At 27.4% G+C, this 16,551-nt stretch overlaps 2 protein-coding genes across 2 annotated transcripts in view; both read left to right on the forward strand.

Annotated features, from left to right (window-relative positions):
- The window catches only part of LOC142329328 (uncharacterized), a 63,801-nt gene extending 59,969 nt beyond the window's left edge, over positions 1-3,832 (forward strand). The window contains exon 9 of the mRNA XM_075373813.1: positions 3,472-3,832. Coding sequence (XP_075229928.1) covers positions 3,472-3,756 — 285 coding nt within the window. The 3' untranslated portion in view covers positions 3,757-3,832. The remainder of the gene's footprint in view (positions 1-3,471) is intronic.
- Positions 3,833-5,231: 1,399 nt separating this feature from the next.
- Positions 5,232-16,551, forward strand: part of LOC142329480 (uncharacterized) — a 72,389-nt gene continuing 61,069 nt past the window's right edge. Inside the window, exons 1-3 of the mRNA XM_075374150.1 lie at positions 5,232-5,235; positions 10,473-10,669; positions 14,441-14,565. Of these exons, the coding sequence (XP_075230265.1) occupies positions 5,232-5,235; positions 10,473-10,669; positions 14,441-14,565 (326 nt within the window). The remainder of the gene's footprint in view (positions 5,236-10,472; positions 10,670-14,440; positions 14,566-16,551) is intronic.

The raw sequence follows: 16,551 nt of genomic DNA on the forward strand, positions 1-16,551 counted from the left end.
ACCAAAGAGTGCCATGTTCGAAAAACTAAAACTAGACATGTTAAAACAAATATGATAATTAAATACAACATACAATCGTGCGATACTGAGACATGTAGTAAAATACTATAAGAAGTTTAATGCCATCTGTAGACCCCAGTACTGTAAGAGTTGCCAGCTGGCGGCGCCATGTCCTCAACTGTGGACATAGCTAATGATGTTGGCAATGATCAGAAGTACTGTACTGTAATTTATTAAAGGATTTCTTGTAACCATGGCCTATTCACTTAAAATATCATATTCATCACTTGGCTGCATAACTGATAAAACTGCTCTGTTTTATCAGTTGTGATGGCGTGCATAAAAGTCAGAAGGAAAAAAAGTGGTGAGGTGTCTGACTAAAGAATGTTGGATTATTGAGAGCCGACTGTGAGATACAAAATTAACAAGAAATTGTAACAGGAATATAACAATCTCCAAATCAACAATTCACTTTATGCAAGAACTATTCAATTTTAATGTTTAAAAAGAGAAACTAGCTTACACTTTTATAAATGAATATCGCTTTGATCCTGTTCACATAGAATTTACTGAACACCTTCTTGTACTTAACCACTGCCCAAAAACGGAATACTTGTGATGCACTCTTGTTCTTTATTTACCACACATTCATTCCTAAAGCTCCTGTACACTCAACATTGCAGCTATATACAATAGCTGACCCACTCTCTTGTTTATTCAAGTGTAATGATGCTTATTGTCCACACCTTTTATACCCTTTCGTATAAATTCTTTCTAGAAAGAATTTTTTTGTTGATTGTACAGATTTTTCTTTCTTCCTTTTTTCTCTCTTTTTTCTTCTGGAATCCTCCCTACCTGTTATTTATGTACTATTTTAATAATTATGAATAACTGTTTTGTAAATTTATGTTTGTTGAAATTCTTGTTTTAGAAATTTTTTTATTTCTGAAAACTGATTTTGATCTAACTCAGATAGATTTCATAGGTTGTTGCAGGGTTGGATTTTATTTATCTTAAAAACATACTTGTTATTTTTACCAAAAATACCGCAAAAAATTCAAAACATTTTCTTAGTTTTTGAATTTTATCACACTCCACAATGATTTTTTTCTTGCCAGTTTTTTCTGGAACAAAAGATAAATGATACAAATTCAAACCTAGGTGTCCTGTCTAATAATACTGCAGGGTTCCCCCAGGACTTGAAATTCACAGAATTTTGATTTAGTCAGAGAAAGTCAGGGAAGGTTTTGAAAAATCACCAAAGTCAGGGAACTCTATTGAAATTTGTAAAATGTCAGAGAAAACTTGAAAGATTTTATTTGAGCAGAAAAATTACTAAAAGATAACTACTACTTATAATCCTCAATGAAGAGGTTCTGTCAATTAAAAAAAATAAAGAAAATTTTGTAGAAACTGTTTTTGAAAATTATACATCTGATTCAAGTTTTAAATATTCATTAGTGAAGTATATATTTGGAATTGAGCTTTGTGCATGAATTTGAATTCTTCAGTGATTTTTGAACATCAAAAACCTATTTTTCAATTTATAACCTTAAAATATTAAAATGTGTTATAATCATATCTTTTAATTTCTAGTGATATCAAAAAATCCAAACCTATACACAATCTGTCTGACCTGATGTCCAGTTTTTGCAGAGCATGACCTGTTTTCTCGTGATTCTTGTCTCAGTCTCCAGGTTTTTCTAAATTTAAGAAATTATAATATAATGTGAATGCTGTAAATTAAGAGTTCCTCTCTCTGGTTAAAAAAATCCATTAAATCCAATCAAATCTTATTGAAATATCATTGAATTGGAAAATGTTCTAGCCAAATCCTATTTAGTGATCTTTCAGTAACATGCAGCTGGATTCAACAAGTTTCTTCAATGGGCAACCACTTAAATCCATCTCAACTTTATTCATATTAGATAAAGGTGTAGCCAGATCCCATTGAAATGAAATGACTTGGATTCAGTGGAGTTTTTAAGCAGGGCTGCAAATCTCAAATACGTATCTAACAATTTGCAAAATGAATAAGTAAATATTCATGCTGTTAATATATGTAGGTGTGCAAGTACTCCAAGTTTTCAAATAATAATCTAATCGAGTTGAGTATTTTAGAATAAAGTAGAGATGAGCATTTAAAAACATTTTCACCGGGAATATTTTAAGATTTGTGTATTCGTCATCCCCAATTATTTTTGTGAATAAGATTTAAATACTTCTACTGTGAAATATATTTTCCTGTTACATTGAGATTAATTTTTTATTGATGATATTGGAAAATATCACCAGTTTTTGAATATCCAAGTTAAAAAGTCATAATATTATAAGCTATTTTGAATGTTGTTTGGAAAAATATTGTTAGACTTCTAACTTATCATGGTTATTTTATTCAAGGAAAATTCTGAAAATAGTCAGTGAAAGTCAGGGAAAATCACTTTCAAAATTTTGGGGGAACATTTTACTAAATCTGATCAGCTGGTTTCTGTGATTAATATATCTGAACTATGAACAGTAACCCAAAAATATATTTCATTTTACATATCTTGCTCTTTTATATTAATTTTGAGGAGAAATCATTTCAGTTTCATAAATAGATTAGGAAACAGCAGTCAGAATTGGTAGTTCCATAGTTAAAATTTGGGGATTATGATAATTTTACCTTCTTAATTATAGAATACAGTTTTTTTCTTAATTACAGAAAATTCTTAACAATTTTACCATTTTATGACTCGCCAAAAAAATATTTTAAGTAAATTTCAGTTTGGAATGAAAATGTTAATCCTGACCTCATAATTCCAAACACTGCAATTTGTTTGAAGATTCAAACAATTCATCAACGTATCAACCACTGTGCCAATCAAATTCAAAGAACAACTCAACTACCAAGCACAGTAACAAAAAAAAGTAATATCAATAGTTGACTTTTGTGGGATCCCACATCATCAGTCGATATATATAATTCTATAAGTAAATCAACAAATAAAAAATAAATTAAAATGTAAAAATTTAGAAAGTATAACAATGACAAAATTTGTAACAAAACAACACACTGCCATTATTGGAATCTACCCCAATAATGTTATGTTAATAATATTACATTATGTTATAATATTGATTATTAACCAATAATCAATATTATTTTGTATATTGTGATATTCTTATTGATATTGTGGGTTTTAACCAATCAATTTGATTGTTTTTTTTAGCTTATATTTTCTAAATTTTTAAGTTTTTAATTCTTTTTTGTTATTTTTTTTATGTAATTATAGAATTATTTACTGATGATGCAGGATCCCAAAAAAGTCAACTAATGGTATTAGTTTTTTGAGTTTGCTGATTCAGTTGTTGTTATTTGTATTTATATATATAGATTCGTTTTCAGAATAGTGTTAATATTTTGAAGATAAAATCATTGTATTTATTTTTGACATTGTGTTTTTTTTTTTAAATATATTTTTTTCACAGGATGAATTTTTGGAGGGTGAATCTGCTGTTGAATCTGAGAAGTCTGTTAGTGGATATAAGAAAAGAGATGATGCATATGATCATGCTAACATACCATTTATAAAAAATGATAATACTAGTTTTAATAACAATATTAAATATGAAAATCAAGAAGTAGAGGAGAAAATTGGAGGTCAGGTGGTAATGGTACACTCTAATGAACAGCTTAACCAATCAATTGCTACAGCACAATCTTCAACACCTTTACAGTCTGTTGATTCTTTTCAAGGTAATTTATTGTGTTAATGCAATAAAGCCTCTTGCTGAAAGACATTGAATTAATAGAATTCTTTTTATAACAGAATTATTTCTTGATTTCTTAAATTTATTCTAGGAAGCAGTGTAAGTTTATCTCCAATTAATTGAATCGTTCTTATACAAAAACAGTAAAGAAAAGTATTATGTGGTAGAAAGATCTTCCAAGCTTAAGAGAAAAAAATAACTCACCAATAAATAAAAATTTATTTTTTAATTGTAATCCATGTTTAAAAAAAGCCATCTGCAAAGATGATGTAACTTCTGAAAAATTAGTATTGTGCATTTCTTGTTCTACTTATTTACTCTTTTGTACATTAGCTTTATTTTATCAATATTGGAAATAAATAAATTTTATGAAAACATTGAATTTTATTAATAGTTAAATAAAATATGGAGTGCTTTGAATCCACATTTATAAAGTAATATATGTTTTATCGTAGGCCATTTTTCCCTTCAATGAGTTACATAATAACATGTTGCATCAGGTTTTGTATACCAAAAAAAAAAACACTCACTTTGCCAAATTTTCACTTTAAAAAAATGTTTTATGTATAGGATTATAAAAAGGTTAATCGTCATTCCATTTAAATAAATTAATTAGTAAATATTGTCTTTTATATTAAGTTAATATATACAAAAAAATTGTAATGAACTTATATAAATTCCTAGCACACAGATTAAAATGGCTATTGAATTATTCATTGTTTAGACAAAGATTTTTGATAGCACTAGTCTGAAAAATTACTCTTTGTCTCTTTGCCATTTATATGTTCTTAGTATTGTACCTTTAAGGAACAATAGTGCATCTTTGATTAGCAAGAATAGGTAGCTCTTCCATTTTGCTATTGCCATTGAATTAACATCACTTGTCTTATCAAAATTTGATTCCATATAAAGTTTTGTCGTTTTTAGAAGCATTCAAGCTGGCCAAGGAAACTTGAATTTATTTTTTCCAACATTTTCATTACTTTCAAAGCTTGATACTGAATAATTGATTCTGAAGTTGGCATCTGATTCATTCATTCAATTACAAACTGCTGTTATAAACAACATAGTTATCTTTGTCATTATCAAACATTGCCATTTACTTTTAAGAGGTTTCAATCATATGCAGATTATTCATTCACTCTTTGTTTTTTTATTATATTGTTTGTTATTTCTCTTGAATATTCTAAAAACACAGTTTAAAAGGAAATTTTTAATTGTTTCAGTTTTTGTAATACTGCTTTTACGTTTAGTATAGTTAGAATTTTATACCTACTGATAGGCATTTTATCAAAAATGAACAACTAAAATAATAATTAAAATGAAAATTTTATGAATCTATTTATTTATTTCATCTTAGTAACTACATGTTGATTACCAAATATAGTTACTTAAAAAATGTAAAACAAATTTAATTACATTTCATTTCTTAAATCACTTAAAAATTCACCAACTTACATGAATCAGGTAGTAAAATAATGGGTAAATAATATAATCATGGTACTAATTTTCATAGTTTTTTTATGTAGTGGAGGCAAGTTCTGGATATTACTGTTACGTATTCTTTATTTATTTTAAAACAGTAGAACACACTACACAGTGTGTAATGTATATAGTATGTTAACAACAGGGAATGCAAAATGAATATTATTTTGTTACTGTACACATGGCAATATAATATATAAGTTTTAGAATTTTTCAAATAATTCCCCATAGTGTTTTCTTTTCGAAACAGGATATCAGTTAAAAACAAAATACTGTAAAGACATAAATTTTAAAATTGTGTTTTGCTTTAAAAAAAAATGAAAGCACTATTGAAGTCAAGACTGGAAAATAGTTATCTTCCATCAAAACAACAGTTTTACTTCATTCATATCACTGTAATTCTGTATATATAATTTTCATTTCTACTTGATAAAGGTAAACTTGTTAAAAAAAAAAAATAGGTAAGAGGCTTAAAGCTTTTTCACCTTCTTAAGGACATTGTACATAACTTAGAATCTTAAAAAAAAGCTTTAGTGAGAGGACTTTAGAAAAGTTAAATCATTTAGTATGAACCTTAATTGAAAATTTTGGTTTTATAATTTAGAACTAAATAATTTGTTAAAATTAATCTTAAATAATTACGCATTTTTGTATGAATTTTATTTAATAAGTAAGTTTTATTCTATTTTAATGGTTTCTAAAATCATTTGCAATAATCTTTTCTGATGAAAAATATATAATAATTTATTAATTTATTTTTTCTCAGTTCAGCAGGCTTATGCCCACTTAAAAGTTATGGTAAATGAATTTTGTAATATTTGAAAAATTTCATGCCTGACCTGGATTTGAATCCAGAATTTTCCAGATGAAAGGCAGAGATGCAGTCACTCTGTTGCACAGGTTGACAGATGTAATAATAATAAAGATGAATTTATTGACACAGAAACAAAGTTTAAAAATTATTTTTATGTGAAAAAATAACTAAATAAATATAAAATTTTACAGTGACTATAATTTTACTAGCATTTGTATAAAATGATGTATATTTCACAAAAAGGCATGGACAAGGTAATTAGCTGAGTTTATAACAAAATTGATTAATTTGTTGATCTAATAATTAGTGATCTATCTTGCTATTTACAAAGTTAAAACCATCTAAATAACTATGAAAGAGATTTTCATTAAACATTACCAACTATAATATATGAGGGAAGATACAAAAATAATGGGAATCATATTGTGGTGAAGATAAGGTTGTAGTTCGTGCTTTGTAGTGGTAGTTCGTATGTTCGAAGCATAGGTAGAACTCTTCTAAGCAGTATTTGATGCAATGCCACCCCAAGAGTACTATGGAAGCAAAACCTTTTTCCTTTTAGGAAAAAATAGGCAGGAACTGTTGTGATGATTCAAAAAGTCTACAAATAATCTGTAATAGCAAAATACTTATGAGTGGTTTTCATGCTTCAAACAAGGAGAAATGTCGATTAAAGATCATCATTGATTGGGCATCCTGCAAATATTACTGATGAGAATGTCGAAAAAAATTTGTGATGCAATCATCAAAGATCATGTTTAAAATACACATATTTAAATGCAATATTATTGATTAAGAATTTTTTTTAGCAACTGATGTATTATTCTGGATGTATCATTGTACAATAATTTTGCAGGTTTTTCTTAAAAAATCAATTTTGACAAAAATCAATTTATGTAATAAATTAACTTAACCTTAAGGTAATAAACTTTAATTATGCATAGTTATATTAACATTTTACCTGTTGTTCAATGTAATGATATATAATGATAATTTTTAAACAAATTTAAAGATTATAATTCATTTCAATAGTTAAAATCTTTAAATTTACTTGCATTTCATATTTCTTACCTAAAACAAAAATTGTGTAGTATAGCTTATATAACATATTTCTATTGCTATCCACAGCTTAAGCTAATAATTAATCACTTGCACTGGCAAACAGAAATAGCTGGAATGGAATAGTAAAACCATTTACCTTGGTGAAGTTCAGAACCAATTCAATTAATTGCTAACCAGCATGGGAAATAGATAGCATCTTTGCTTATCTTCCAGAAAGTTCTAAACTTCAATCCTGATAAAATTTGTTATTAACTTTTTTTATGTTAAAAAACTCATTCTTATGAACTATAACAATTGGAAATCAACCTGTTGTTTCAAAAGTAAATAAATTATTTTTGATGAATTTGGTTAAATTCATGCCTCTCTTGTAGGTTGAAAATTGTGAGTTTCATCCAAAAAATCTATAATGTGTATATGAAGATAGTGATTGCAAAAATGTATTGTGAATATTTGTCATTTATAGCCAATAATTTATTATTTTTAAAATCATCTAGCCTACATGTTAAAAAAAAAAAACTAAGTAAATGATTTGGTATGATTGAAATAGAATTCTATTGAATATTACTGATTTTATAAGAAATTGAATTCAATAAAAAGGTACATGTTGAAGTTTTGCTTATGCAGTGTATTATTTAGAATTACATCATATTTTTAGTAGTAGTTTTTTTTTAGATAAAAATGAAATTATACAGTAATTCAAACTAAATTTTGTAGTTGATTACTAAATTTGTTTCAATGTGAAATGTAAAAAAAAGTGATTATTCCCTTATTGTTATTATCTTTTGTTAGGGTATTATTATTAATCGTGTTAAGAAAAATGTGTAATGTAATCTAACATACTGCTAAATTTTAAGAATATTTTATGAGCTTTTACTGTAAATCATGGTATCATAGAGATAACATATTTAAAAAAATAATTCCTAAGATAATGTACTACCAAATAGTGTTAACATAATTTTAGTTTAGTAAGAAAGATATTTCTGTGAATTGAATGTGATAGAGGTTTATTATATTAGTTAAACATGAACAGATTTTTTTTTCTTTTAATAAATAACTAACATTTAGTTGTTAGATTCATCTTGAAATGTTTTAAGAGAATGTTCCTTCTTAATGAAGATGTCTTTAAATTTTAAAAACTGGTGGTATAGCTGTTTTAAAATGTATTAGAAGTTTATTAATAATGTAAATTCCTATTTAACTTGGGCTCTTTCCAGTAACACCATTCTATTGACAAAATAAATGATCAGGTCTTTATGTCCTTGTGATATAATCATGAAATTTTTTTTCACAGTTATGTAAAGTCAATATTTAATTTCACATGAGTCAAGATTTCAAATAGAATTAATCAGTGGTTGGTGTAGTCAAATCTTCTGTATTTTGAAAAGTTGGATCTGAGTGGTGAAAGTATTATTTTTATTTATATGGGTTATAAATATAGATACTTATGATTATTAAAATTCTCTCTAACAAATACCATATTTTATTAATGGATAAAAATGTACAACAAATGCCCTTTTTTTGTCTACATTTATAACTGTTGCAATATTTCACCTATTATTAAATAAAGGCACAGACATTATCATACAACTAATAGGTGAATGTAGCTTTCTCATGTGACTGGGTTGAGCAGAATTAATGAAGTCTTATTTTTTTTCAGTTTATTTACTGTAATCAAAAACATTTATTATATACTTACATGTTATTTTCCTTTAAACTTGCCTTAAACCTGATGCTGCTTCCATTGCCCAAAATGTTTTTTTTTTGTTTTTTTTTTAATTATTTTTGGAAATAGCAAATAGCAACCTCATATTGTCATCCCTTCAACAACCTGAAGTATTTTTCTTTTAATGTGTCATTTGATCTTGGGAAAGAGGAAAAAATCATGGGAAACTACTATTACTTGTTACTTTGAAATATTTTGCTTAGTAAGAATCTGTAGCAAAAACTGCAATACATGGAAGGCATACTGTCATAGTAGAATTCCCTTTCACTATTTTTATATTATATTGGTCTTTTGATGAACTCAGTCCCTTAAATATTGAAGGTACCTTCTGGTACTCCCTGTCATTTTTTCAGATAAAGTATATTCATAATGCATTATTTCTATCGGGTTGATTGCATTGTATTATTGGATCTGTGAAAGTTCTTAGATTGTAAAACTGAAACTGATTACTTTCAAAAATATTTGGAAGACTGATTTCCAATCTTCAAGTGGAAGTACTTGATGTCTGGATTTTAATTTAGGGTTGATAACATTAAACCCATGATCCACTGCTATATCTGATTAACAAAAAGTAAAAATATGTTAGTTTTCAGTGTTTTGTTCTGCTAGACCACATGCAGCAAAAAATTAATACCCTTTTTCATTCATTTGAGAGAAATTTTAATGTAAATTTAAATCTGATGTGTTTCATGTTAACTCTTGTATAAAAATCAACTGAACTGAACTGGGTTGTATTTTGATGACTTTCAAGCACAGCTTAGTTACAAAGTTAAAAAGTTTTTACCTTTTTGTGGGGTTCCCATACCATTTACCATTATCAAAACTTTCATACTTCTTTGAAATACCTATTGCTTATAAATTGGATTTAACTCATGTAATTCTTCCCCTATACTATTCTTTACATAAAGTGATGTTTTTGCATGTTTCATTAATGTTTTCACAAAAATATTGGGTATTTTTTACCAGTTTTTTGCATAGTTGGAGTGGTGGGAGGGGGGTGAAAATAAATTTTCTTTATATAAATAGAACCTTGTGGCATGAAATTCTCCAAAACTACTTGATCAATTTCATTGAAGTTTAGATATGCTGTGGTTGTGTGTATGAAGTTGTGCATGTGAAGAAAATATGCTGCAAATTGGTTGATATCTTTCTTGAGATATGCTCAATTTAAGGTCAAAAAAATTTGAGCAGTGCATGTTAGAAATGTGTGGTTCGTTATGATACTGCAAGTTGGAAAGTCGATGTTCCTTTATTTCCAGTATCTTTTGTTATCAATATTAAATCAAATTAAAAAAAAAAAATATTATAACCAAATTAAATTAATGAAAAGTCTGTCTTCTTGCACAGAACTATGCAATTGTTTGTTTTTTTACATGAATTAGGTATTGGTGTATAAATCTAAGATCAAAACAATACTGCAAACAAATAAGCTAGGCAGTGTGATATATAATTTCCCTGTACATGTGGTGATTTACAAAATTAGCCTTGGAGAGCCTACTTTTAGCTTATTTTGATCTATCTCTCAAGTTCTGTTAAATTTTAATCACATATTGTATTTTTTTTGGCATGAAATGTTCTAGAGATAATTAACCTTTTTTTATATGATGGGATAATTAGTGGTTTCTTTATCTGCAGTGCCTTCTCTTGTTAATGAAGATGATAGTATAGATGAACAGTCTAAAATGGATGATATAAATGAAACAATTGATATGAATTTAAATACTGTATCATCTTCTGCAACACCAGCGCCTGCTGATAGGTCATCAAGTGTTTCTAATTTACGTTTTTCATTTACTAATCAACGTAGTGTTGCAAAATATTCTATTTTAATTGTAAGTATTTTTTATGTTAACATGTTTCAAAATTGTTTGATTTAATCTATTAAACTAAATTTTTGTTATGTCATATGTTAATGAGCATTTTGTGTATTTATTTTTTGCCATAATGACCATGTACTGCTTTTATAGATACATTATAATAAGAAGAAATGAAAATGACTTAAATTTTCAATGAAAATGGCTTGATAGGAATTCTGTGAATAAATAAATTTATAAACCATATATGCTGAACTCTTATTTTGTTTGTATCTCTTTAGAATCTAATGGTTCCAGTAAACTGGAAAATGCAGATTTGAAGTGCAGCTGGAAGATTTGAACTCTGAATAAAAAGTAAAAAAAAATAATGTTATTTAGTTAAAATAAATAACAATGCTTAATAGTCTAAGCCTCAATTAATGAATTGTTACCCATACATTCCTTAAATTAAAAATTATTGATTCAGATTCTCTCTGGTTAGGTCACTGCTGATGGGATTTTGAAATTTTGCAGTTAATGATCATAACACTGGCCAAAATTAAAACAGACTTAAATATTCATTTTAATCATCTGTTCATTCTATTCATGAATTTACACTGATTGTTTTGTGTGTTACGATATTTTATGTTATACAGTATTTAGCATGTATATTTTAATGTTAAGAATACTTCCATTGTCATTTTTAATAAACTGTTGAACCATTTTAAATATCTAAATGTCACCAATGTATTAAGAATAAAAAACGAAAGAAAAATCTAAATTTTCTGCAGCTGTAATTATTATGTACAAATTATACGTGCTGAAATAATTTCAATTAGAACCTGAATTTTTTTTATCATCTGTATTTAGTGTATCTATCCATCCCTGATGTGATTTATAATAAATTATTGTTCAGATCTGAATAAAATATTTATTTAATGGACCCATCCCTGTAATCTTTTTTCAAACTTTTCTGCTATCTTATATAGGCGGTTTCACTCATTTTGACTAATATAACTAAAGAATCTTTTGCATACCATTCAGTTCAGAAGTATAATAATACAAGGCTATTCACAACTGTATGCATAAACTATTTAGCCTAAAATTTCAAATCTGAAAACAAGTGAGAGATGTTTGAGATACATATGTTCAGCTAGTGAAATAAATGATAGCTTATTCAAAGTAGCTGAAAGACATTATGGTGCCTAGACAACACTTAAGGAAGCTATTTCACCAGGTCATGAGGTCTGTTAAAGATGTAGATCACTTTAGCTCTATTTTGAAATAAATAGCAAAATTCTAACTATTGGCTATTTAAATGTATGCATAAATTGAGAATAAATTAATTAAAACATTTAAGGTTTTTATAAAAAAAAGATTATGAGTGGGTTATCTGTTAAACAGTATTTGAATAGAAAAGATATTTGATATTCAATAGATATTGAGTAGCATAAAAATAATTATTGTAAATAATATAAATAATAATCAGACAACACTGTATCCATTGCTTTTATTATCAATATTAATCAGTTATTTATTATCAGATGCAGTTTATTTATTTTTTACATTCAAATTATTATTATTACTGTATTAATAATAGCACAATCTTAAGTAGTTGATTTTCTACAGATATTGCTTTTTAAACTTCAGTCTTGTTTGATGAATTAATCATTAAAATATAATTAAAAATCAAGATTGAAGTTGCCCTAAGTACTAAAAAAATCTCTAATAGTATGTTCTGATTTATCACATAATTAGATGGTTAAATGATGATTATATTATTGATATACTGGGTGAGCAACTTAAAATCAAACTACTACTACTACAAACTAAACAAAGTTATGACATGTAATGTTTTTTGAATAAATGAAAACATTAATTTAATTAAAGTATTAAAAGTGTATTGTTATATGCAACAATACACTTTTGTGCTGAAGTGATCATTTTAAGAATCGTGTATTGCAAAACATTTCTGTCAATGCTGTTGACTTCTTGTTAAATTTTTAATTTTGCCTCAGTTCATTGACAGTGTGGTGATTTGATTCACAAACTGTATCATTCAAATAGCCCCAAAGGAAAAAATCTCAACTAGATGAATCTAGGGAATGTGAAGACCACTGCCCTTTGGTGACAATTATGCTTTTGTAAAATATGTTAGAGTGGTCATTTGATATTTGATGTGATACATTATTTCATTTATTGGAAGTAGCTGAAGTAACTGAGCTTAGAATTCTTTGAAAATTGTAAGTACACTTTTGTTTTGACAGTCTGGTCAAAGAATATTGATCTCATTATACAATTACCAGAAACTGTACACCATATACAGATTTTCTCATCGTGAATTGAACACTCACACATCTATGAGGATTTTCAATAATACATAACATGTTGTGAGAATTAACATGCCCGGATAAATGAAATCATAGCTCATTTGACATGAAATTCAGGATTGGGTTTATCTGCCATCGACAATGTTTCTGAGAAGCAAGTCACAATAATTAAGTTATTTCAGTTTATCTGTTCTCTTAAGTTGTTGCCACAGTTGTTAAATACAGTTTGAAATTTAAGTCATGAAGAATCTCACAGTCAAATGTGTGTGTCTGTGTTACATCACTGTTGTGATAATTTAAGTGTAGATTTTTTCATACTAGCAAAAATTCCTCCTTGAAGAGTGGCTGAGGTCTCTGGATTCCTAATGGAAGGTTGTCTATTTTGATCTGTGTTTGTAACCGACCTTATTATTCACCATTTTTTATGCAGATTGTGTAAACTGTCTTTGGGAATACTGACATTCAAAACTTTTTCCATGAATATTTGACACGTTTCTTGAAGGAATCCAAGAATGCATATAAGTAGCTCTTTCCTCAATGATCAGATAAGGCATTTAAGAAAAAACTGCATAGAATGAAACTTTACTGCACAAGCATAAACAGTTTACAGTAGACAAGAGTAGTAACTTACACAACTGATAGGTGTGCTAGTATTAGTTTTACAACTGTAGCAGCATTAAAGGACCTTAAATAATGATAATTTATTATCATAATATAAATCTCTCTTTATATATACATATATATGTAGGGTGAGCAACAAAAATATATATATGTGTGTGTGTGTGTGTGTGTTCGCGCGCGCGCGCGCGCGTGTGCGTGCTTTATAGACCTGTTTATTCCTTAGCTTAATCTTCTGTATAAATGTCTGTACCAAATTTATTTTATATTAGAAATTTACTGCACTCATATTTGATTAACTTTCATGATCTTGAGAACTGGCTCAAGGAACTGGAGAACTGGAAAATTCAGTTTAGACTGATAGCATTATGCTCATTAGTTTTTCTTTTATTTTCCTACAGTTACTCTCAAGAAATTTCAAATATTACGCAAGGGTCATAGTATCAGGCTGACTGTATTGCCTTTAATTGAATTCTGCTGAGCACACACTATTACAGTATTTCAGGCATTCAAATTTATTAAAATTAGCTGCAACATTATTCATAAATTTCTTCCATCCACTGACCTTCATTAGTTAAACATTCTGTTGAGTTTGCTACTTGTCTAATAAAAGAAGTAACTTCAGAAAGGAGTAAAAAATCAGGCTTTTATTATCATTTTGCCTAATATCCTTTATTTTTAAGGCCATAAATTGAATGGAAAAAATTCAACAGATAACAAGTTCGGAGCTAATTTGAATTGATCCGTATTTAAGGAAAGATTTTCTTGTGGTAAAAAAAAAAACTTGTAACAAAACACATCTGGGTTTATCTTTTTAAAAATTATTATTATTATTAATCAGTTTCACATGTAATTTTTACAGTTTGACCAGCTAATAAAAGAACAAAAACTGAGATCAGAACAACAGAAAGCTGCATTTAAATTACGTGAGAAAGCATTACGAGATCGTGTTAAAGCAGAATTTACTTTATTAGAAGTACAAAGAAGGTATGTTTGTACTTTATAAACATATACTGTATTTTATTATAAATGGTATTACATATTTTAAAAAAGTGTTTATGTTTCTTTAAAACTTACAAAAAATGTCCTAAATCTTTTAAGTTCATTTAAAGAATTATTCTTTTTCAGTAACTTCCATGTAGCTAATTGACATTAAAGATTTGGAAAATTGAAGAAACCTAAAAAATAGTGAATATATTTTAAGCATTTATCAATTGATTTTTTTTTTGGAATGAAAATAATTAAATAGGGTTATGCAATGTCTCATTATAACAAGTTATATTTATCATTTGGTTATCACCTATGATTAAAATTTTACCAAGTAAAATAATATTTTCACACTATTAAACACAATATTAATATAATATAGTCTGGAAAATTCAAAAACTTAATTTAGGATTGCATATACAAAAAAAGAAGACTAATAAAAAATTTGTTTATAAGATTATGTAGCTTATTAGTAAAAAATAATAATTACATTTTAACATAATAAATAGATTAAATCATAAAAATTTATAATTTTTTTTTATAATCGTTTAAACTTTGAAAATAAAAATATTTGTAAATGAAAATATAACTAACTTTTAGCATTTAATGAAATAATGTTTATGGCAAAACTTGGACCTGTGTAACCTTTCTGACTTTATTACATCTTCCCTGCACTTATCATTATTACTGCTTTCATTAATAGCACTCATTGCCAAATCTCATGTTAATATTCTTATACCTTGTTTCTCTGGCCTTTATAAATTATAGGTTGTAATATATCTTTGTTATTTCTTTAAAATCTCTTTCTATAGCAGGTTGTTTTTTAACATTTACTATAAATACAATTGTTTTTTGCTCCACAAAAATAAATAATTCTCAATGAATTAGCTCCAGAGTAAGTTATCTGCTGACAAATTATAAGTAGTTAACCCACCGGGTTGGTCTAGTGGTGAACGCATCTTCCCAAATCAGCTGATTTGGAAGTCGAGAGTTCCAGCGTTCAAGTCCTAGTAAACCCTGCTATTTTTACACGGACTTGAATACTAGATCGTGGATACCGGTGTTCTTTGGTGGTTGGGTTTCAATTAACCACACATCTCAGGTATGGTCGAACTGAGAATGTACAAGACTACACTTCATTCACACTCATACATATCCTCATTCATCCTCTGAAGAATTATCTAAACGTAGTTACCGGAGGCTAAACAGGAAAAAGAAAAAGAAAAGAAAGAAAATTATAAGTAGTTGAATGTGTAGTAAACCTTTAGTTAATCGTACTATTGAGTTGAGTGTGCTATTTGTTTAATGAAAGAAGTAACTTCAAGCAGGAGTAAAAAATCGGGCTATTGTAATCATTTTATTAATATCCTTTATAGTCTAAGATCTGGCAGCTGATTTTTGCAGGTATCTGTTATTTTTAATGAAACTCGATTTAAATGAATGATTAATGATAATTTAATACATTACTTCTGGATTGCCTAACAAAAATTGGCTGCCATTACCTTTAATTAAATATATTGTAATTAATTTATTTTAAAGAATTGCAAGTATTTTTTTTTTTTTTAAGTGAATTAAACGTAATTTTAAAGAAAATGATATGAAAAATGTAAAAAAAAATGGTTGCCAGCTGTTAGTCAGCCGCAACCTCCAAGTTGCCAGGTGTAAACAGGTATGTTATTGTTAATTATTTTTCACTTATTGTGTTTTTCAAAAAAGTTTGAAATTAGTTTTTTCTGACATGATTTTTCTGTCACATGGTGTTCATGAAGGAGCACGCACATTCCTTCTCTCTCATTCACTCATCCAGACTGAAAGTAATTAGTTCAAATAATCACAACCACTACTTGCAACAATTTTTTTTACAGGCAACCATGTGTTACTGTATACAGAAAAAATTAAACTTCAATTTAGCATATCATTTTTTTGAAAAACATAATGAGTGTAAATAATTAACTGTTTACACCTGGCAACGTGGAGGTTGCGGCT

Source organism: Lycorma delicatula, chromosome 8 (assembly GCF_047948215.1).
Source record: "Lycorma delicatula isolate Av1 chromosome 8, ASM4794821v1, whole genome shotgun sequence".
Taxonomy (NCBI): domain Eukaryota; kingdom Metazoa; phylum Arthropoda; class Insecta; order Hemiptera; family Fulgoridae; genus Lycorma; species Lycorma delicatula.